The sequence below is a fragment of the Narcine bancroftii genome, chromosome 3 (genome assembly GCF_036971445.1).
Source record: "Narcine bancroftii isolate sNarBan1 chromosome 3, sNarBan1.hap1, whole genome shotgun sequence".
Taxonomy (NCBI): Eukaryota; Metazoa; Chordata; class Chondrichthyes; order Torpediniformes; family Narcinidae; genus Narcine; species Narcine bancroftii.
This window is the reverse complement of record NC_091471.1, coordinates 133,654,603-133,678,246: the sequence shown is the minus strand read 5'-3', so window position 1 is coordinate 133,678,246 and position 23,644 is coordinate 133,654,603. Positions and strand designations below refer to the sequence as shown.

Below are 23,644 nucleotides of genomic sequence, written 5' to 3'. Positions count from 1 at the left end.
GGGTTGCCTTGGGGGCTGGGAACAACCCGGGAATGATCAAAGGCGCGACATAGACTATCTCCGCGCCGGGCATTGAAGTCCTCCTTCGGCGAGGTATGAATCTCCAACAGGACCCAAGGCAGTTCATCCACTCAGTTGGGACCTTTGAGCCTGGTCATCAAGGCTGCCTTGAGGTGCCTGTGGAAGTGCTCCACCAACCCATTGGCCTGAGGATGATATGCCATGGTGTGGTGGAGCTGTGCCCCCAAAAAGTTAGTCAGCACTGCCCAGAGGTGAAATGTCCCCCTGTTCAAGGTTAGGTGCTCTGGGACGCCAAATCTGGACATTCATGTGTCGATGAGCGCCCTGGCACAGGTTTTTGTGATGGAATCAGTTAGCTGAACCGCCTCCAGCCATCTTGTGGAGCAGTCAACCATGATAAAGAGGTATTTCGTCCCGCAAGAAACTGGTAATAGTCCCGCTATGTTGATTTGTACATGGTTGAACCTGCTCAAAAGTTTGTGTGGGGGCTCTCATATGAACCTGCACTTTGGAGGACTGACAGTTCATGTAGGTTTTGGCCCACTGGCTGACCTGCTAACAGAGGCCATGCCAGACAAACCAGCTGGCCAACATGGCATGGATTGCAGGGTGCACCAGATTGCAGATGGTATTGAAAACCTGGCGCCTTCATGCAGCCAGAACAATGGATCGAGGGCTGCTGCAAGACGTTGCACAGCAGTGACAGGTTACCTAGGCCGATGGGGACATCCTCCACCCTGAGGCCACAGACGACTGTCCTATTTGTGGCTATATGCAGGGATCTCAGGGACCTGCTGCTGCGCTTGGCGAGAGCCACATAGTCGACCCCTTGGGACAGTACGTGTACCGACTTGAACGAGCGAGTCAGAGCGTCGGCTACCATAATGCTTTTCCCTGTGATGTGCTGTATGTCCTTGGTAAATTCGGACATGTAGGACAAGTGTCTCTGCTGTTGGGCCGACCATAGGTCTGATACCTTATGGAAGGGAAGGCAAAGGTCAGCGGCTTGTGACTGGTGAAGACCTTGAATTGACAGCCTTCCAAAAACGAACAAAATGTCTTACTGCCAGGTACAGTGCCAATAGCTCTCGGTCAAAAGAGCTGTATTTAAGCTGGTTGGGTGGGGGGGGGTGTGTGGAGGTGCCTGCTGAAAAAGGCCAGGGGTTGCCACTGGCCCTCAATGAGCTGTTCCAGCACATTCCCTACCACTGTGCTGGAGGCAATAACTGTCAGGGCAGGAGACACCTCCAGTCTGGGCTGGACCAGGAGGGTGCTGTTGGCCAGCACATCTTTGGTATTCCGGAATGCCCCAAAAGACTCATCACCCCAAGTAATGTTTTTTGACTTTCCTACCATCAGCGGGAAGAGGAGGCACATGATGCGGGCTGCTGCTGGTATGAACCTGTAGAAAGGGTTCATCATACCGGTGAATTCCTGTAGCCCATTTTCTGTACATGGCTTAGTGAAGTGCCAAACCAACTCGACCTTCTCGGGGAGGGGTGTAGCCCCACGTCTGTTTATCTTGTTCCCCAAAAAGTCAATGGTGTACAGACAGAATTAACACTTCACAGGGATGATTGTCACTCTGAACTCACCCAATTGGGTGCACAGTTGTATCAAGTGAGCAGTGTGATCTTTGCGGCTGTGGCTGACGATGAGGATATCGTCCAAATAGATGAACACAAATGGGAGGTCCCAGCACACTGCATCCATCAGCCACTGAAAAGTTTGCGCCGTGTTATTTAGACTGAAGGGCATGCGGAGAAATTCAAACAAGCCAAAGGGGGTTATGATTGCAATCTTGGGGTGAATTGGGATTTAGTCATATCCCCGGATAAAGTCCACCTTTGAGAGCACCTGTGGCTTGAGCAGGTTTGCTGCAAAGTCTTGGATGTGGGGCACAGGATATTTGTCAGGCATAGGGCCTCATCGATGCTGTGGTAGGCCCCACATGTTCTCCAACCCCCTGCTGATTTGAGCACCATGTGGAGGGGGAAGCTCAGGGACTGTCAGAATGCCATACAATCCCCATCTCCTCCATTTTCTTAAACTCCTCCTTTGCTAGGCTGAGCTTTTCGGGAGGGAGTTGGCGTGCCCTGGCGTGGAATGGGAGCCCCTCGATCAAAATATGGTCCCACTATCAAGGGGAATTTTGCCAGGATGCAGGCGAATTTATTGTCTGAAAATGTTATAGAGTCCAGGTGGGGAGCGGGTTGCTTGGCTTCCCCCAGAGGCAGAGTCTGAAAAGTTCTGATGTTCACCAAGTGCCGTCCCTTGAGGTAGACAAACAGTGGGCCCAAAGGAAGTCGGCCCACAGGAGCAGTTGTGCCACTGCCGTGAGGGTGAAGGTCTATGAAAAGCGGCTGTTACCAAAATGAAGGGGAATGGTACTGGTCCCAAAAGTCTGAATGGAGGAGCTGTTGGCTGCCCTCAGTGCTGGACCCTACTTGCAATTGCAGGTGTCAAGGCTTGCGGTGGAGGGGGGCTGGGGGGGTAGGACACATCTCAGCGCCAGCATTGACCAGGAAACACCTGCTCGACAAGGAGTCCAAAATGTAGAGGAGGCTATCACATGGGCCAACCGCTGCACCTATCAATGACGGTTGGCCAGGGTGTTTCCCTGAAACCTGCAGGGTGGGCGGCATCAATGGGCTTCCACAACCCATCACTGAAGATAGTAGCAGAATTGTCCTGGGGTATTAACTTTCCTCTCTGCTGGACTTGGTCTCGCAGGTGGCTGTTCATGAGGCTTGCTGATGTGGTCTACGATGGCACTGGAGTCCTTCTTCGCTCTCCAGAGCATGTCCACCTGGGCCGCAACCCTCAGAGGGTCGTTGAAGACCTTGTCCATGAGCAAAAGTTGGAAGATCTGCTCAAAGAGCAGGCAAGGTTTGTGGCCTTCAGTTAGATCGAGCATCTCGCTCATTAGGGCAAATGGGGCCCTGTCCCCCAATCGGTCCTCATTCAGCAATCAGGCGGCGTACTTCCACCGGGAGAGCCCAAAAGTGCAGGTTAACAGTTCTTTGATGAGGGCTGCATATTTACCTTGCTCCGGAGGCTGCTATGATCCTTGAAGCTGTGTCCTGATCGAGGGCAGTAACGATGTAGAAGTAGCGGGTGTCGGTTGCAGCGACGTGCGAAGCTGGAACTGAGTCTCGGCCTGCTCGAACCACACATGTGGCTGTGATACCCAAAAGATGGGAGCCTAAGAGAGACCACATGGATGATCGCTGGCTCCACTTGATCCGTCATCTTCTGGTCCAACTGCCGGTTGGACCTGTCGGGGTCATCAACGTAGTGTTCACGCTATGCAAGTGTGGAGAAGACCAACACACACACCAAAGCCTTAGAAAACAAGACTGGTTTATTGCTGTGACTGTCACACTTATATGGGCCCCAGGCGCTGACATCAGGGCCTCGCGTCATTGGAGCTCCGGCCTGGGATTGATTGGTGTTCCCACCAGCGGAGTTCGCCATCTTCCCACCATGCGGATGTCACCTGGGATGACAGCTGGTATAATTCCGCCACTCCACCCCCCACCGGTCTGCGGAGTTGCTGTGTTCGTTGGCCCTTTTGCCAGCTGATCCATGTCTCCATGCACAGGCTGCTCCATCATCACATTTATAGAGAATCCTTGTTTTCAGAGAAGAGAGTTCATTCATGGAGTTGATGTGACTTGAACAGACAGAACTAATGAATTTCAAGTGGGTCTTAATTATTCCAGACTGCTGAGGAACCTATCTGTTTTTAATCAAAGCCACTTAAGTCTCTTGAACAGAGATGAGGTCAGAAGTTGTTTATGGATATGGCATGGTTTTGAAAAAGGAACAGAATTTGGTAGAAATAAAATTGATGGTCATGCAGTTTCCAAGAATTAGGACTCACCTTGGTGATAATGTAATGGTCACATGATTTAGAAAAATATATTACTTAATTCAGACATTTTATTTTCCATTTTGGAAGAGTTCAATTTGGAGTTCACAGAAGTCAAAACCCTGTGACAAACAAGGGTTGAAACCTTGTGAAAGACAGGGTTGAGTTGCAGTAATCAGAATTGTTACTCCTGGAAGAAGCGGAACACAAAATCAGTGGCTATTGAATTAATGAAGACCACTTTGCTGTCTATTTGGAAAAGAGGACAGAATTGTACTGGGTCTATTTTTTCTGTTTGGTCACTTTGTTTAACCCTCATCTGATTTGTGACTTCATCGAGGAAGAAGAAAACCACAGTAGTTTAACCCTTGTCTGGATTGGTGAATTCATTGTGGAAGAAAATAGCCACATTCACTGTCTTTGAGAAGAGGGCAGATTTTTCAGTGGAAAACAATTAAGAGTAAAAAAGGTTTGAAGATATAATGGTTAAAAGCAGTTTATAATTATTTCTGAACTGTGAATTTAAGACCTTCAAGCAAGACTAAAATGATGCTGAACTTTTAAAGATCGACTTCAGAGTGGGACTTTGAATTATACAAACACATTTACATTTGCGCATAGTGGGGTTAAGTTTAGAGTTAAATAAGAAATGCTATGTTATTAATAGTTTAATTAAAAACTATTATTTTGAAATTGCCATCGTCTGGTGAATCTTCCATTGCTGTTCCTGTGTTAGTGCTAGCAAAAACCCTTCAGTCCCAAATATAATTTAAATGGTTGTTAGTGCATAACAATACAGTCATCACATTAATGGAAGGACTTGACTGCACTACAGAAAGCATAGAGAAGATTTTTTTTTAAACATGTGACAAAGATTAGACAATGTTAGTAATGTGCAAAGTTTGGGAAAGTTGGAATTAATTACCTTGAAAAAGAGGTTGAGAGGAGATTTAATCTGAGAATGTAAAATTATGAGAAACCTAAATAGAATAACGAAGAAGTACCTAACTCTAATTTCCTAGTTCAAAGCAAAACTAAAAAAAGATGGGCATCACAGAAGCATAGCAGTTAGTGCAAAACTATTGCAGCACCAGTGACCCGGGTTCGAATCCACCGCTGCCTATACGAAGTTGATATATTTTCTATGTGATCACATGGTTTCCTCCGGGAGCTCTGGTTATCTCCTACATTCCACAAATGTACGGTTTTAGTAGTTTAATTTGTCACACAGTTGTATTTGGGCAGTGTGGGCTCATAGGCCAGAAGGGCCTGTTACCATGTATATCTCTAAAAATAAAGATGATAAACACAGACTTAGTTTTCCATTAGTTGTAAAAATTACCTGTGGCAAAGTTACTTTTGCTGTTAGCAGGCCTGCTTGCACATCAATTAACCATGCATATTCCAATGTTGTGCTACCTTGGGGTAGCCCTTCTGCTGAAAACATGGCATGCGCGCGTAGCTGTAATCCTGACAGGCTGATGTGACCCTCACGAAGTAGTCCATCCACAGATGGCCTCTGAAGAAAAGAAAGGTATAAATCAGTCTTATTTATATTACAAATGATAAACATAAAAAATATGGATGTCAACATTCAATGCATTATGTACAAAACTGTTAAACAATAACATCAATTTTTAATTGATCAATAAAAATACATTCACCACAGAGTTCATCAAGGTCACCATTACCTTCTCACAGGCAGCAAACACAGCCCTCATTTTTACATGCATTGATACTCAAGCATAGGCAATTCGTATATATTTTCGAAGTTTGCAGTTGGCATATACAATAAACAGCGAGGAACAGTAAAAATAGTAAAAAGACCAGAACAGAGACAAATTGATTAAATGGGCATACAGATGGTGGATGTATTTTAGAAAGATAAGTGTGAAGTGATTCATTCCTGTTGGAAAACATGAAGACAAACATATTAAAGTACATAGAACAGGAACCAAGAGACATGGTGTGTATGTGTATACATCTTTGACATTGCCACCCAGGTGCCTGGGTCAGAGTTGTCTCTGGTCGAGTTCATAGCATTCTGGATGGGGAGAGCGAGGAGCCAAAAGTCTTGGTCCATGTGGGGATTAATGACATAGATAGGAGTTGGGATGAGGTCCTGAAGAGGCAATATAGGGAGTTAGGAAGGTCCATGTGGGAATTAATGACATAAATAGGAGTTGGGATGAGGTCCTGAAGAGGCAATATAGGGAGTTAGGAAGGAAGTTAAAAAGCAGGACCCCAGGGGTAGTAATCTCACGATTGCTGCCTGTGCCATGCGCCAGAGAGGGTAGGAACAGAAAGTTGTGGCAGATGAATGTGTGGCTGAAGAGTAGGGGCAGGGGTTCACATTTCTAAATCATTGGATACTGGGAAAGGTCTGATCTCTACAAAAAGGACAGGATGCACCTGAATTGGAGGGGGGCCAATATCCTGGTGGGCAGGTTTGCTATCACATTTGGCTGTGTTTAAACTAATTTGGCAAGGGGGTGAGAATCAGAATGTGAGTGCAGAGTAGGACAAAAGCATGAGTTGGTGAGGAAAGATAGGCAGGGGACAAAACAAAGGTAGCTAGTTAGTTTGAAATGTGTCTATTTCAACACTAGGACTATTAGAAATAAAGGGAGGAAAGGCAAGATTGGCAGATGCAGGTGCATCTTTAATTGCTGCAGATTTGAATGATTTGCCAAGACATTTCATTTTCTGTTAAACCATCAACAACAGAGCTGTGGATCACATAAAGACCAGATCAGATTAGGATTTCAAATTGGCTTCCTTGAACTTTTCCTTAATGACTTGATTGTTTTATTGTCATCAATAGAGGATGAACAAATGTAGGTTCTTGGGAGTCACTATCTCGGAAGATCTTTCCTGGAACCAACACACCAATGGCATCATGAAGAAAGCCTCTACTTCCTCAGGAGTTTGCGGAGGAGCTAGTGGAGTTATTCAAGTGAACCGGTACGGACTTGAAGGGCCGACATGGCCTGTTTCTGTGCTGTAAACGGTTATATGGTTATGGTGTGTAAATAAATGGAAAGGATTATTAAGGACAGGATCGATGAGCATTTGGAGAAGTACAGTCTACTCAAGAATAGTCAGCATGGCTTTCTGAAGGGAAGGTTGTGCCTCATGAGACTAATTGAGTTTTCTGAGGAGGTTGGAAAATGAAATTAATGAAAGTAGGGCAGTATATGTGGTCTACATTAGATATTAGCAAGGCATTTGACAAGGTCCCCACAAAAAGCTCATTCAGAAAGTCATGAGATATGGGATTAGTGGAATAATATATGGGTAAACAAAATGGCTGGTAGGAAGAAAGCAGAGAGTAGTAATGGAAGGAAAGTGTTTTGCCTGGAGGTTGGTAACTAGAGGGGTGCTGAAGAGATCTGTTCGGGGACCCTTTTTTTGTGATTTTTATAAATGATCTGGATGAAGAGGCGGATGGATGGGTGAGTAAGTTAGCAAATGACATGGATGTCGCAGGATGGAACTGAAAATTGTCAAAGGTTACAAGAGGATAATAGGTGGGATGCAGAATTGGGTAGAATAGTGGTAGATGGATCTCAATTTAGACAAGTGTGAAGTGATAAATTTTGGAAGGACTAACCAGAAGGCTGAGTTCAGGGTTAATGTTAGGTTACTTAAGAGTGTAAATAAACAAGAGAAGCCTTAGGGTGCAAATCCATACATCCCTCAAGGTTGTCTCACAGGTTGATAGGATAGTTAAGAAAGGCTATGGGATGCTAGGATTCATTAATGGGGGATTGAATTCAGGAGTATGTTGCAAGTCTATAGGAAGGATGTGGAAGCTATGGAGAGGGTGCAGAGGAGATTTACCAGGATGTTACCTGGATTGGGAAACAAGTTTTATGAGGCAAAATTAGCAGAGCTGGGACTTTTCACTTTGCGGCATAGAAGGATGAGAGGAGACTTGATAGAGATGTACAAGATTATGAGAGGCATAGATAGGGTGGACAGCCAGCACCTGTTTCCTAGGGCATGATCAGCAAACACCAGAGATCATATGTGCAAAGTTAAGGATGGGAAGTTTCTGGGTGACATCAGGGTAATTTATTTTTAAAACACAAAGTTGTTGGTGCCTGGAATGCATTGCTGGGGATGGTGGTGGAAGCTGAAACATCACAAACATATGGATAAAAGAAAAATAGAGGGTAATAGTTTAGGGAGCATTTAGTACTTTTTTTTAAGAAAGTGATATATGAGTCGGTACATTATCGAGGGCCAAAGGCCCTGTACTGTACTGCATTGTTCTATATTCCATGCGACGAGACAAGTTTCTTAAAAGAAAATGTTATGGGATGAGTAACTTTATTATTAGAGAGTAGAAAAGGAAATTACAATAAACCTTTCAAATATTTTGTCTGCCACATTCAGATCAGGCTGTCCATCATCCTTTGCATTTAAACAGAAAGACTGCTGTAGAAATAGACATTTCAAAGGCCAAATTCTAGATATCAAAATGCACATCAAAAGCATATGTTTACCCATATATTATTCCATTAATCCCATATCTCATGACTTTCTAAATGAGCTTTTCATGGGGACCTTGTCAAATGCCTTGCTAATATCTAATGTAGACCACATATACTGCCCTACTTTCATTAATTTCATTTTCCAACCTCCTCAGAAAACTCAATTAGTTGTTTTACCCAGTTACTGCTACTTCATTTTTTATTCTTTCGGCTTTACTTTTGACTATTTAAAACTGAAGTGACTGTTTAAGGGAATCTTAAAATCAAAAAAATTGATAATTAAAATATAACTGATTAGAGGTCGTCCTCATCTTCCAACCCATGCCCATCTGCACATACGATCAAATTTTTTTAAAAATCTTTATTAAAACTACTTAACAAATATGTATTTTCTATTAAAAGTACTGTATACAGTGATCCCTGTACCCTGCGGCAGCCCGAGATCCCCATTCCCCAACTTACAACCAACCCTGAGTTACAACCAATCCTTCAGTCCCCATTACAGTCGTAAGTTGGGGACTACTTGTATTTTCCAGATGGACTCCACTGTATAAATTATAAAGATAGAGAATCTGCAAACACAATCCAAAGCAGATTAGTGAAAAAAACAAATGCTGCAGGACCTTGTACAGCAACTTCAACTCCATTCAGCTGAATATGAGTGGTTGCAAATAATTATTAAAAACTAGGAAGGCTATATTCTGCTCCAGAGCGATGTTTTAAGGTGTAATTATTTAAAATATGTCTTCAAGTCATCTAAATGTTCTTTTTATTTTTACATGTTTTCACTTGTTAATTGATTTGATTGGTGGAGAGATTACTTTCAGCTTGCCCACAGGAATTATGAAGCTCTGTTGCTACATGATATGTTGCCTTTTTTTCAATTTGTATGCCTTTCCTCAAGTTCACACAAGTGGATACATCAAAGTTTGAAACATCAAGCAAATTCTAGGCCAAGGTGCTTCTGTTGTTGAGCAAGTATACAAGAAAGTGAATGCATTCAAAAAAATTATTCATTTTACTCTAAATAAAGTAAAATAGAGGAAGTAAAATAATAGTGAGGGAGGCATTTCTGACTAGAAGCGGGAAACAAAACCAGTAACTACACGACTTTGGATTACAAAATGCATTCTGCTAAAAGGGAATTCAAAATCATCGAAATGTTGCCATAATTCTAAAAAGATGACTTGAAAAATAAATTACATATTGATGATGCTAAAGGATTAAATCGGAAAATCCTCACAGATATTACCCATGGAGAGAAACTTTGTGCTGAATTTTCAACTGAACAATTTTATTGAGCCTGGAACATTTAGCAGATTGAGACATAAAAGGATAAATTTTCAAGGGTACAGCCTTTTTCAAGCTCTTACTTCCCCATCAATAATATAGCATCTGAGATGACTCAGGTGAAAACAGTCAAAATACTATCATTAATCAAATTAACATTCATGGTGAGAAGGGATACAAACCAACATATTTCATCATTACACAAAGACCTTTACAAAACGCATGAAATTATACAGCAAAGTGGTACAACCAGCTCTAATGACCAGAAGGTCTCAGGAAGAAATTTTTCACCCAGAGGGTAGATGGAATGGGAACAACTGGTCTAATAGGTGGTGGAACTCTCACAACATTTAAGTAGAAGATATATTGAAAGTTGACATGAGATAACTAATTAAAAGATTGAGGAATTGAGGGCTATGGGGAACTGGCACAAAAATAGAAGGCCAGTGTAAATCAGCCATGATCACACTGAATGGCATGGTAGGCTTGAGATCTGGTGGGCTGCTATATTTTTGTATTCTTATTTCGGGTGAGAAGGTAATAGAGCAGTGCTGACAAATTGGATCAGTGTAGGTAGCCACTTGATGGCCACAGTAGACATGGTAGGCCAAAGGACAATTTCTGTGTTGCATAGCTCCATTATGAACAAGAGGAGCTGCACGATGACTTGGGTGAGGTCACAATTATGTGAACAAGTCCCTGAATCCTTGCCAAGACACTCTGATCATTTCATGTGTACTAGTTTGTATGCAGAAAATTCACTCAATAATACTCTACCACAGTTGACACCAAAATTTAAAGTTTCAATGGAGACCTTCTAGGTAAATTCAATGATTAAATAAAGATAAAATAACTGGATATATGAATATTCATTGACCCAGAACAACTTTAATTAATGGACAATTGGATAATTATTGAAATGAGAGGTTAACCACTTTTCTAGAATAAACAGACATGCCAAGTTTTCTTTAAATAATGAAAGATTGGACTATGTTTCAAGTCTCTGAAAACTAAAATGCAGGTGCAATAGATAATCAGGAAGCCAAATGTTATGTTGACCTTTCTGCAACAACATATTGGCGAAGAAACCTCCAAAGTTCTGTGTACAACTTTGGTTTTCTTACCTAAAAAAAGAACACTCTTGTAAAAGAGGGTGTGCAGCAAAGATTCGTCAGATTGGTTTCTTGCAGGTCCATCATTTGAATGGAAATGTACAAAATTCTTAATAGTTTCACAGTAGATAGAAGGAGAATATTTTCATGAAGTCTAGAATTAGGAGTCTCAAGCTAATAGATGGGTCACTGAGAAACATATGAGAAATTTCTTCACTGGAAAGATAGCAAATCTTTGAAATTTTCAAGTTTGAAGGGTTGTGGACGTTCATTGATTTCATTCAATAGAGTTTGGAATATTCATGGAATCGAGAGATATGAGGGTAGGGCAGGATATGGTGCAACAATATCACTGAATTATCTGCTCAATGACAATCAAAAATAACATCGACTTTAACTGGTCATAAGATTACTTTAAAGTCATTAATCCAACTGATCCCTGCACAAAAAACAATCATCTTATGTAATTCTACTTCAGTCAAATAATTTAAAATCATAGAGATCAATAGGATAGAAATAGACTCTTTAGCCCAATTTTTCCTGCATTTGGCCCATTCCCCTATAAATCATTCCTATCCATATCCTGACTGAAGGCTTCCTAAATATCACCATATCTGGTTCACCAACTTCTTTGGCAACTCATTCCAAGCAATTACCTTTCTGTGTGTGGGAGGTTGGGAGGGGACAGGGGGAAACTTGCCTTGCACATCTCCTTTGATCTTTCCTCCTCTCATTTAAATCTATGCCCTCTAGCATTTGACATTACCAACCTGAGAAATAGACCATTCTGCCTCTCATAACTTCATAAATATCTATGAGGTTGATTTATAGGACTAGGTGTTACAATCCCTGATGTTTCAGTATTGGTTAGATTGATCCTCTCTCATAGAGTTAGTACAATTGGTTGCCTCAATTACAATAATGGAGGATACCCACGAAGTAATATTATCCCATATCAGACATATCTTCAGTTGTATTCCCTGGTATCACTAGATTTTTCAGCCTTTTAAACTCCCTCTGCCAAGCCAGGCCCACCACAGGCTGATCCGACTTGGTGTGTGTCCCAAATCCATTTCTCCTCGTGGTCATTTGGATAGGATCCCTCCTGTTGAGCCAGAGCCAGTGACTGCTCATTTCAGCTGAGTTAGAGAGGGATCTAATTGCCTTTCTGTGGGCCTGCCCAGTGATTCCTCCTTCCCTCAGAAGCTTGGTCATGGATTTGGCAAAAAATCCTCTACAACCAACTTCAATGGGGCACACCTTCATTTTCAAACCTTGCTCTTTGCGGAAAGATTGGTATAGCATAATGTCTTTAGTTCTTGTTCCTCAACTATGGTACCCTCCCAAGGAACCATCAGCTCAATAATGAAAACAATCTGCTGAGAGCTGGACCAGAGTCCTAGATCTGGTCTCAGGTCGGTGCTGGTAATCTCCAGTGGTAAGATGGGTTTCTGGCCATTTTCAGTCTCTAGCTGTGTTGAGTTGGTCTATGTTTCGGAGTGAGGAGGAGTGGTCCAGTGACTTATTCCCTCCCGAATGAAAGGCATTAGGCATGGGAGGTGTCTGGGTTCTGGATATTTACGGCAGGGCATTTGAATTTCTTTTTTCTTTTGAATTTGACTGCTAGATATCTCAGCTCTTGATTGTGTGCCAGGTATATTAGCCTTGGGTTAGACCAACTGCACCCAACCAAAATGTGCCTGAGGGTAGTAGGAAGTGTGCAGAGGGGACATGCTGGGTCCCAACTGCAGATTTAAGTTTGTGGGAGAGGGCAAGACATCATATGTGGCTCTGATGATAAAACTCGTTCTGTTTGATTCCTTATTCCACAGGTCCTTCCTGGTTAGTCTACTGCTTTCAATACCCTCCCACCTTGTCCATTGCCCTTGTTTTGATTGAAACAAGGCTTTGGCAAACCTGGTTGCTTCTTCTACCACCAGCTGCTGACATTCAGATGGATTGGCTTTCTGCCAAATGGATTTCTTTGTTTCTAAGCCAAAGCCCCCTCTACATTGTTACACATAGCTCACTATATCCCAGTGTCAGAGTGCTTTTTTTGCATGCCGTACTGCTACAGCTAGCATCCATTTTCTGCCTGTTGATAAGGCTGGGGCAGCACCTCTTATGCACAGGCTTTGTGAATCTCTGAGTGTCATCTCCAGCCTCACTCTAGCACATTTGTATTCCTCTACAAGTTTAGATAATGGCAATGATAGGATTTCATTCCCATAAAACAAATACTCTACAAAGACATTTGGGTAGTCCAAGCCATTTCCTCATTTGCAAACTAATCAGTCTTTCCATTTTTGCAACATTTGATAAGACAGTTCATATATTATTAATGGCCACATGAATCATGGTAGCAGGCCGAACTGGAGACTCCCAACTTCCCAGGGAGAGCAGTGTTGTTAATTTGCTTAAGGCCATCGAGTATATCCTACCTGAGTTGTTCAACCTGCTCAGTGTCCATTAGAGTTGCATCCCAAGGCTTTTGATTGGTTTCTCCAGACAGTTGGATTCGATTCTTCATTAAGGCAAAACCTTTCGTCTGCAAGTCTGCCCTTGACGATGGAAATACTGCAAAACTTGCTTGGTTTAATTTCCACTCATGCCCATTTGATGTTGCTATGAAGCTTATTGAGGAGACACTTAATGCTGGTTTTTGTTGTTGTTAACATGGTCATGTCAATCATGTATGCTCTAATTTGCAGAAGACATACCCCACACTTCAGGCACTCCCTTCCTACCACCCAACATGATGAATGGATGGTGAGCTCCATTGCCATGGTGAAAGCAAGGGGTGAGATGGTGCAACCTGCCATTATGCCTATTTCCAGGTGCTGCTAAGGAGTGGTGTATTCCTGTGTTGTAACGGAGAACTGGAGATCCTTTAAATACTCTTGGATGAGATGCATGATGGCCTCGGGAACCTTGAAGAAGTTGAAGGCTGTCCAGAGCATCTTATGAGGGACTGATCCAAAAACATTGGCTAGATCTAAAAATACTACATGCAAGTCTTTGTTTTTCTTCCTAGCTGTTTGTACCTGGTGCCAGATGATGCAAGTGTGTTCTAAGCATCCCAAAAATCCTGCCTTCTGCACTGATATAAAAAACAAACTTATTGTTCACCGGGTATGTAGAAAATTGTTGAGCCACGACAATGAAGAAAATCTTTCCTTCCACATTCAGAAGACTGATCTGTCAGAATTAACAGATGGTTGAGGAGTTCTTTTCTTTAGGAATCAAGAGCCTTCCTGCTCTCCGCCATGCATTAGGTATGATTCCTTTCTCCTATGCCACTATCATCAGGTTCCAAATGAACTTCAGGATGCCAGGGGTGTTCTTATAGACCCTGCATGAAATTCCATTGGGCCCTGGGGCAGATGCTATTCTTGCCTGCTTTATCATGCTTTTCACCTCTTTCCATGTAAGAGGCTTCTTGTCCAGATGATATTCTGGTTGGTGAATTGGTGGCATGTTGGGGGGGTGGAGGGGAATATTAGATAGATCAATTATCAGGTTATCTGCATGAGCCTTCCTCAAGCGTTCCTCAAGTTCCCTCCTTGGCTCTCTGAGCATCCCTCTCTTTTCTGCAGTGAAAATGCCTTTGATGAACTTGTAAGGATCTTTGTAGAAGTTTGCTCTTGCCCAATCTTTCTTTCTTTCTTGCCTTCTCAGGCACTCTGCTCTTTGTAGAGTGGCAAGATGCTTCTTTATCTTTTCCTGTAAAACTTTCATTCCTCCCTTTTCCTCTTCTGAAGCCTTCCTCCAACATTTCCTCAATTGCTATCTTTCTCTTTCGAGTCTCGATTTCCTGTGCCTTCTTGATTTGAGCCAACTTAGTTCCTTCTGTTTCCTCTTTCTCTTTTCCCTCACTTCAAATCTCTCCACTCCATAACTGTATACAATTTACTCATCTTTTCCAGTTTCTTTCCCAAATATCCCTTAATCCCCTCTCGTAAGTGAACAAGATGGTCTTCCATTTTTGTCTCTTGCAGGACTTTGGCCACAATCATTCTAGTTTGCACCAGGCAATCTTCCTTTCTGTTGCTGGTTTTGGATGGTTGAAATCAGAACACCTCGTTGTTGCTGGGTTTTTAATTGTTTGAGTTTTGCTTGTAGTTGGGCTATTGATACCCTGTGGGCTGTGAGGGTTCTCCTGCCGCTGGGCTTCATTCGACTGATTTGATCTACTTCTCAAAAAGAAGTTGTCAGTGTGAGGTCCCTCATTAAGTTCTCTCAAGCACTTATTTCTTGCCTTGATGGATCTTAAGGCCCCTCTCCAAGGTTGCCTTTGTCCAGCCACAGATGCAACTCTGGAGTTTCTGTCCTACCAGTGACTGATCTATCAGTTCCAAGTCTGATCATCTGGCTTGTGGTAATTTCCGTTCCTAGGACTTTTGTCATTGTGGTGCACCATTGAATCATCTTTCACCCCTACTCCCACTGACTCTTGTTTTGACACTTTGGTAACCATTAGTGGGTGGATCGAACATGCTGTTCAGCAATGGCTCTTGATGCCATGGGTAGCTATTCCCTCCTGTCAGCAGTCTCTCCCAGCCATCACTAGGTCTTTTCCTTGTTGTCAGTTGCCCTTTCACACCAGTCACTGATCATCATTACCTTCTCACAATTCATTTGTCTGTCCCTCCTCACAGCTCTCTATTTGCCAAGTTGTATGCACTACTTTGTTCTCTTGTGATCAAAGATTTTGATTTTTGTTTTCCCAGTGGACCCAATTTTAGTACAGAAATACAATGCTACAAAGTATTCACATTTCACAAAAGGAGCAAAAAAGTTTAAAGGTTTAAAAGTTTCACAAATCTTTCAGTATTTTTTTACTCAAGACATGAATAAAGAAAATAGAAATTCAAAAATATACAAGTCCATCAACATATTACTTGCACTAATGAGTGCTTTCCTGTGCTTCTTACCGGGTAGTTATCGCTGACAAAAATGTAAACTGGTGACAATACAAGCTGCAGCATTGTTTCCTTGTAACCCTTCTTCATTTCAAAACAAAGTCTCTCCAAGAATGCTGTGGGACACTCTGAACCATCACCACTGCAATGCTGAAACACATCAAAATTTTAAACCTCAAAATTGAATTAACCATAACTATGATTTCTTAATCATATAATTGTATGACCTTTATTAGAATTAAAGTAATAATTTAAATTTTATCTTTATTTTGTTGGATATATATTAATGCAAGCCTTCACATGACTAGATAGGTGGACATGTACACACACGCAGGACCTAGAAACAGTTGGAGTTCAGTTGGATACAGACTTGAAATACTATTTCTTCAGTCAAGAGGAATCAAATCATATTACACAGAAATGTAATATTCAACTTTCTCATACAATTACACCAATTCAGCATTCTGTTTAATCCCTTCTTCAAAGTTGTGTGTACTAATACACTGCATGTGTTTCATGTTTGAGAATATCGAATCTCTGACTACAACACCATGTTGTCTTACTTCTTCAAGTTTGAGAAAGGCTTGCTTCCACTCTCATTCCATGGGTCCCCAAATGACCAACAAGCCAAAATAGGACTTTTTGAATCAGTAACTAAAATTTAAAATATTCTACTTTTTTTGTCCTTACAAAGTAGAAAATATGAGATTCCCTCACTTTATTCATTATCTACCAGATTTTTCCCACTCAGTTAACTCATCAATATTCCTCTGCAGTAAATGAAAATAAAAAAGAATGTTAATGCAGACAGTGCAAGAAACAATCAGCCGGACAGACATTATTTGTGAAAATAAAAACAAAATTATTGCTTCAGATGAAAGATCTTCGACCTGAAACATTAACTCTCTTTGCACAAATGCTGCCTAACCCGCTGAGTGTTTCCAACATTTTCTGTTTTTAAAATCCCTCTGCATATTTGGCTTACAGAACCATATTGCTGTGGCGAAATGTATGCAAACTAGCAGTCAAGTCATCAAACTGTTCCTTTACACTTTCCAGTGGCAGGTCATCTATCTGGGGTCCTTGAATAGGGAGAATTTGAGAGAACAGGACAAGTAGGAGACATACAAACAACAAATTATAGAAATTATACTACTATCTGATGACAATTTTAGTGCTTTATCAGGATTGATTTCTGACAATTAAGTGGATATATGCCTATTTTCTCTTTGGCTTGGCTTCGCGGACGAAGATTTATGGAGGGGGTAAAAAGTCCATGTCAGCTGCAGGCTCGTTTGTGGCTGACCAGTCCGATGCGGGACAGGCAGACACGATTGCAGCGGTTGCAAGGGAAAATTGGTTGGTTGGGGTTGGGTGTTGGGTTTTTCCTCCTTTGCCTTTTGTCAGTGAGGTGGGCTCTGCGGTCTTCTTCAAAGGAGGCTGCTGCCCGCCAAACTGTGAGGCGCCAAGATGCACGGTTTGAGGCGTTATCAGCCCACTGGCGGTGGTCAATGTGGCAGGCACCAAGAGATTTCTTTAGGCAGTCCTTGTACCTTTTCTTTGGTGCACCTCTGTCACGGTGGCCAGTGGAGAGCTCGCCATATAATACGATCTTGGGAAGGCGATGGTCCTCCATTCTGGAGACGTGACCCATCCAGCGCAGCTGGATCTTCAGCAGCGTGGACTCGATGCTGTCGACCTCTGCCATCTCGAGTACCTCGACGTTAGGGGTGTGAGCGCTCCAATGGATGTTGAGGATGGAGCGGAGACAACGCTGGTGGAAGCGTTCTAGGAGCCGTAGGTGGTGCCGGTAGAGGACCCATGATTCGGAGCCGAACAGGAGTGTGGGTATGACAACGGCTCTGTATACGCTTATCTTTGTGAGGTTTTTCAGTTGGTTGTTTTTCCAGACTCTTTTGTGTAGTCTTCCAAAGGCGCTATTTGCCTTGGCGAGTCTGTTGTCTATCTCATTGTCGATCCTTGCATCTGATGAAATGGTGCAGCCGAGATAGGTAAACTGGTTGACCGTTTTGAGTTTCTGCATGCCAAACTGCATGAGTTTTTCAAGCTTTGTTGGGACCAAGGTAAACTGCCTCAGGATCTTCGTGATGCCACCATCATCACCCTGTACAAAAACAAAGGCGAGAAATCAGACTGCTCAAACTATAGGGGAATCACGTTGCTCTCCATTGCAGGCAAAATCTTCGCTAGGATTCTACTAAATAGAATAATACCTAGTGTCGCCGAGAATATTCTCCCAGAATCACAGTGCGGCTTTCGCGCTAACAGAGGAACCACTGACATGGTCTTTGCCCTCAGACAGCTCCAAGAAAAGTGTAGAGAACAAAACAAAGGACTCTACATCACCTTTGTTGACCTCACCAAAGCCTTCGACACCGTGAGCAGGAAAGGGCTTTGGCAAATACTAGAGCGCATCGGATGTCCCCCAAAGTTCCTCAACATGATTATCCAACTGCACGAAAACCAACAAGGTCGGGTCAGATACAGCAATGAGCTCTCTGAACCCTTCTCCATTAACAATGGCGTGAAGCAAGGCTGTGTTCTCGCACCAACCCTCTTTTCAATCTTCTTCAGCATGATGCTGAACCAAGCCATGAAAGACCCCAACAATGAAGACGCTGTTTACATCCGGTACCGCACGGATGGCAGTCTCTTCAATCTGAGGCGCCTGCAAGCTCACACCAAGACACAAGAGAAACTTGTCCGTGAACTACTCTTTGCAGATGATGCCGCTTTAGTTGCCCATTCAGAGCCAGCTCTTCAGCGCTTGACGTCCTGCTTTGCGGAAACTGCCAAAATGTTTGGCCTGGAAGTCAGCCTGAAGAAAACTGAGGTCCTCCATCAGCCAGCTCCCCACCATGACTACCAGCCCCCCCACATCTCCATCGGGCATATATGCCTATAGTTACATCACTAATAACATGGCAAGCAAGCGATAATACAAGCCAGTGCCTCTCAGGAAAAGCAAAGATTATGAAGTAACCTTCTTCAACTTTCCAGCAAAGCCTCTCAGCATTTGAGGAGAACGGCATTTGAAGATCAAGATCTCAAACTGAGCATCAACCTCATCATCTAAATGGCAGTACTGTCCCAATTCTCTTGGTCAAAAACAATGTTTTAAGAATATTCCCACAACATCCTTTAAAAAAATGTAACATCCTCACCATTTTATGGGAATATCAATTAAAATAGAGAAACAGCTTATGGGATGGTAGTGAGAACCAAATTGTTTTGTCAAAAGCACAGAGTTTTAAAGCAGTAGAGGCACTGCAAAAGCACAAGGAGGAAATAATAAGCCATTTGACCCTTTGTGCCCAGTTGGCCAATCAAAAAGTTAAGGCTGATCTTTTACCTTAATTTTCTGCACTAATCCCATATCTCTCATGTCTATCAATATTTAAAATCTATCCCTTTCTTAAAATGGGAAGCCACTTAGTTCTCATTGCCCTCATAGATAGAAAACTCCAAAGGTTCACTAACCTCAGTTGAAGATTTTTTTTTCCTAATTTCACATACTACTCATTTACTCTGTGAAATATCACCTGTCTCTTCTGTGACAGAATCCATGAACCTACATACCCCACAACAGCAACCTTGAACCTCATTAGCACAAGCAAATCATCTCTAACCCTGAGGGTCAGCCTCATTTGACAAGGTTATTTTCATGAACATCCGTCATAGCACCATGTAATAACTTGGTTATTTGCTCTTCCATTTTGATATTCTTTTAACCCATTTAAATGGTTCGAGTTATAATGCTGTACTTAGTTTATTAAAAGATGACAAAATTATGACATAAGCTGATTGGCAGACAATACATGAAGCTCTTCATGTATTTGCATATTTTCTGTATCCATAAACCATTTCAGATAGAGCACCAGCAAATAAAACCAATTATAATCTTAATTTACACATTACAGCTATTGCCCATATCTAACTGGCCTTTAACTGCATGACCTAGTAGGCATTTCAGAGAGTAATTATGAATTACCTAAACAGATGTGTTCTGGAATAATACCATGTTCAAAATAGGAAAGGTCATATTTCCTTTCATGAATGAAGATTTTCTTTTCTTTAAAATAATAATACAGACAGTTCATCATTACCATTATTAACACAGGCTTTACTTTCCAGATTAATTTAATTTCGCTGAATTATTTGCCCAGTATTCTGAATGTATTAGTAAAATAACATAATCACTCCACTAGTACTACACAACTAGTTCCTGTTTTGTGTGACAATACAAATCAAAGATCCTATTGCAGCTTATTTAAACCACAAGAGGAATAGTTTCCTGATACTTTTTACTTACCACTGGCAGTCTTCCATGTACTTTATATAAATTAATGAGGACAGAAATATCCCATGGGCGGAGTGTAAGTGGGTGAATTTGCTTCCTTCCACCTTCAGTTTCTCTCTTTTCATTTTCTTCAACACCAACTGCTGTCCATCCAGAACTGGAAGACGTTGACAATGATAGCACAGGACTTGTGACAGCTTCCTCAAAATCTGTGTACATATCATCTTCTCCAAAGTAGTTTTCCTTTTTAAAGTAAAAAGACATGTCTTACAAGTGTGAAAGTATAATCAAGAAAACCAAAAAGTACAACATTAGAACAATTTTATCCATAAGAAATTTCAGGTGAAAAAAATCCAAAGAAATTAAATTTTGGATCTTTCAAAGAAACTTCTTGGTCTCAATTACTCAAAAAGATGTCCATTTATTCAAACTAAATTGACAAACATTGAAGAATTTTCAGGTGAAAAAAGTCCAAAGAAATTAAATTTTGGATCTTTCAAAGAAATTTCTTGGTCTCAATTACTCAAAAAGATGTCCATTTATTCAAACTAAATTGACAAACATTGAAGAATTTTCAGGTGAAAAAAATCCAAAGAAATTAAATTTTGGATCTTTCAAAGAAACTTCTTGGTCTCAATTACTCAAAAAGATGTCCATTTATTCAAACTAAATTGACAAACATTGAAGAATTTTCAGGTGAAAAAAATCCAAAGAAATTAAATTTTGGATCTTTCAAAGAAACTTCTTGGTCTCAATTACTCAAAAAGATGTCCATTTATTCAAACTAAATTGACAAACATTGAAGAATTTTCAGGTGAAAAAAATCCAAAGAAATTAAATTTTGGATCTTTCAAAGAAACTTCTTGGTCTCAATTACTTTAAAAGATGTTCATTTATTCAAACTAAATTGACAAACATTGCTCCGTACATAGCCTATCAATAGTATCCTCTTGTAATTGGAACTATATGTGTATCTTTCATAAACTTATTTCTGAAATGTCTTCTTAGATAAACAAGGTAAATATTTAGTGAGACAGGAATTTATGCAACTTAAAACTTGTTTTATTTCACAATATGAAAAATATTAATAAGCTGTTGCAGCTAATTCACTGAATTACAACAATGTAACTTATTTTCATATCATGTTGGAACATGTAGACAGCAAGCAATGCTATCATCTTACTCAAATTCAAACAAATATTTTGATGACTTCAACTCTAATTTTTGAACACCTTTAAGTTTTTACATCTTTATTTGTAAACCCAGTAGTTCTTAAAATATCCACTTAAAAATCTCTTCAGTTCTATTAGCTCTATCATAAAGGTAACACAGAACGTGATCAAAATTACGTAATTTATTGCATAATTATCAGTAGAAACTAACAATTTCCTTTTCATTTATTCTCTCTGGAAAACAATTTTCATTTCACATTTGTCTGTGTCTACTTAACTAAAAATGTATATCAAATAAAATGCTCTAAATTCAGAACAAAGATCCTCATTGGACTGAGAAAGGTTTCTTTAAAAAAATTCAAATGTTAACTTTACTTCATGTCAAAAATTTATCAAAAGATCAATTAAATTACCTGCTTGATCATTGATATCAAGCTAGCATGCAATTATTCTAGAAATGGAATAGTTATATGTACAGCAATAAATCATTCCAAATTCCAAGCCAAATTAAACATTAATCAAGGCAGGGCAGTAGTTATAGCATATATGGGTTTTAGTCAGGCATTTGACAAGGTCCCCCATGAGAGACTTGTTCAGGAAGTCATGAGCCATGGGATCCATGTGGGATCTTGTGTGGATTAAAAATTGGCTTGCCAGTAAAAAGCAGACAGTAGCAGTGGATGGAAAGTATTCTACCTGGAGGTCAGTGACTAGTAAAGCTCTGCAGGGATCTGCTTTGGGATCCTTGTGCTTTATGATTTTCATAAATGACTTAGATGAAGAAGTAGAAGGACGGGTCAGTAAGTTTGCAGATGATACGAAGATTGGAGGAGCTGTGGATCATGCTGAAGGCTGTGGTGTAGGTTACAAAAGAATAAAGACAGGATGCAGAATTGAGAGGCAAAGTGATAAATGGAGTAAGTCCAGATAACATAGTTGGCATAGCGCAACGCTTTTATAGCACCAGTGATTGGGACAAAGGTTTGAATCCCGCACTGTCTGTAAGGAGTTTGTCTTTGTGGGTTTTCCCCAGGTGCTCCAGTTTGCTCCCATCATTTGAAATGTACTGGCAATTTTTGTTAATTGGGCGGCATGGACTCGTGAGACAAAATTACCAGCTATCATGCTGTATGTCTAATTTTTTTTTTGAAGTGTGAGGTGATGCATTTTGGAAGGTCAAAACTGAAATACGAGTGCAAGGTTAATGGTTGGACCTTGGGGTCCAAATCCATACATATCTCAAGGTCACTCCACAGTTCAATAGGATAGTTAAGAAGGCCTTTGGGATGCTGGGCTTCATAGTCAGGGGATTGAGTTCACAAGTCAAGAGGTCACATTGCCACTCTAAATCTCTGATGAGACCACACCTAGAGTACAGTATTGTGTTCAGTTCTGTCACCTCATTGTATGAAGGATGTGGAAGCTATAGAGAGGGAGCAGAAGAGATTTTCCAGGATGTTGTCTGGATTGGAAAACAAGACTTATGAGGCAAGGTTAGCAGAACTAGGACTTTTCTCTTTGGAGCAAAGAAAGATGAGACGTGAATTAATAGAGGTCTAAAAGATTCTGGAAGTCATAGATAGTGTAGACAGCCAGCATCTTTTTCCCAGGACGGGAATAACAAACAACAGAGGACATTTGTACAAAGTAAAGGGAGGAAAGTTTAGGGGAGACATCAGGGATACGTTTTTCTAGGTCAGCACAATATCAAGGGCTGAAAGGCCCTATGTTCTATGATAAAAGAAATGAATGAAAGAATGCTAAATAAGTTTTCCTATTGAATAAATTAGGAATCAAAAGCCCCTTTTCCACTGGTTTTATCAGCATGCCAGCAAACGCTAAGGATACGAGTAGGGGTAGAGACAGTTAATCCCCGGCATGAAATGACATCATTTGACGTCAGGGTTCAGACAGTGTTCCTTTTCCATTGGACCCTGTCCCAGTAAATTCCCCAGTTAATTCCTGGGACAGGGATAGAAAAGGGGCTAAATTTTGCACATTTTGTATGGCAGAACAATGTTCACAATCATATTAAAATGAAACTGCTACACAACTGTGCCCAACAGTTTCAGTTACAAATCTAATTACTGTGCACATTATAAGTTTCCATAACTCACATCTGCACTATTTCATTGGCACGTGATGAAGTTTGGCAGTTTCTCCTTTCATGTATTAATTAGTAAGAGATTTAAAAATAAACAGATGAAACAGCAGCTGGTTCAACCTGCTCATTAGCTGCCACTCTGCAATCATACTTCCTCTGAAATTGAGGGTGCAGACAAAACAAGCAGCCATGAAGAATTCTCAATTCTGTTTATTGTCCAGCAGCTATGCAAGTGTATATAAATAGGTGACATGACAACATCACCAGCACTAAACAGATTGATGACACTAACAATCTAGTCTCACTTGTGTGATTCAGAACATTGACCA

At 41.1% G+C, this 23,644-nt stretch overlaps 1 protein-coding gene across 6 annotated transcripts in view; it reads right to left on the bottom strand.

Annotated features, from left to right (window-relative positions):
• kiaa1109 (KIAA1109 ortholog) overlaps positions 1 to 23,644 on the bottom strand; it is a 479,529-nt gene that overhangs the window by 292,279 nt on the left and 163,606 nt on the right. For all 6 annotated transcript variants that reach the window (XM_069925175.1, XM_069925178.1, XM_069925177.1 and 3 more), the window contains 3 exons: positions 20,052 to 20,282; positions 15,731 to 15,868; positions 5,238 to 5,414 (listed from right to left, as the gene is read on the bottom strand). In XM_069925175.1, coding sequence (XP_069781276.1) covers positions 5,238 to 5,414; positions 15,731 to 15,868; positions 20,052 to 20,282 — 546 coding nt within the window. The remainder of the gene's footprint in view (positions 1 to 5,237; positions 5,415 to 15,730; positions 15,869 to 20,051; positions 20,283 to 23,644) is intronic.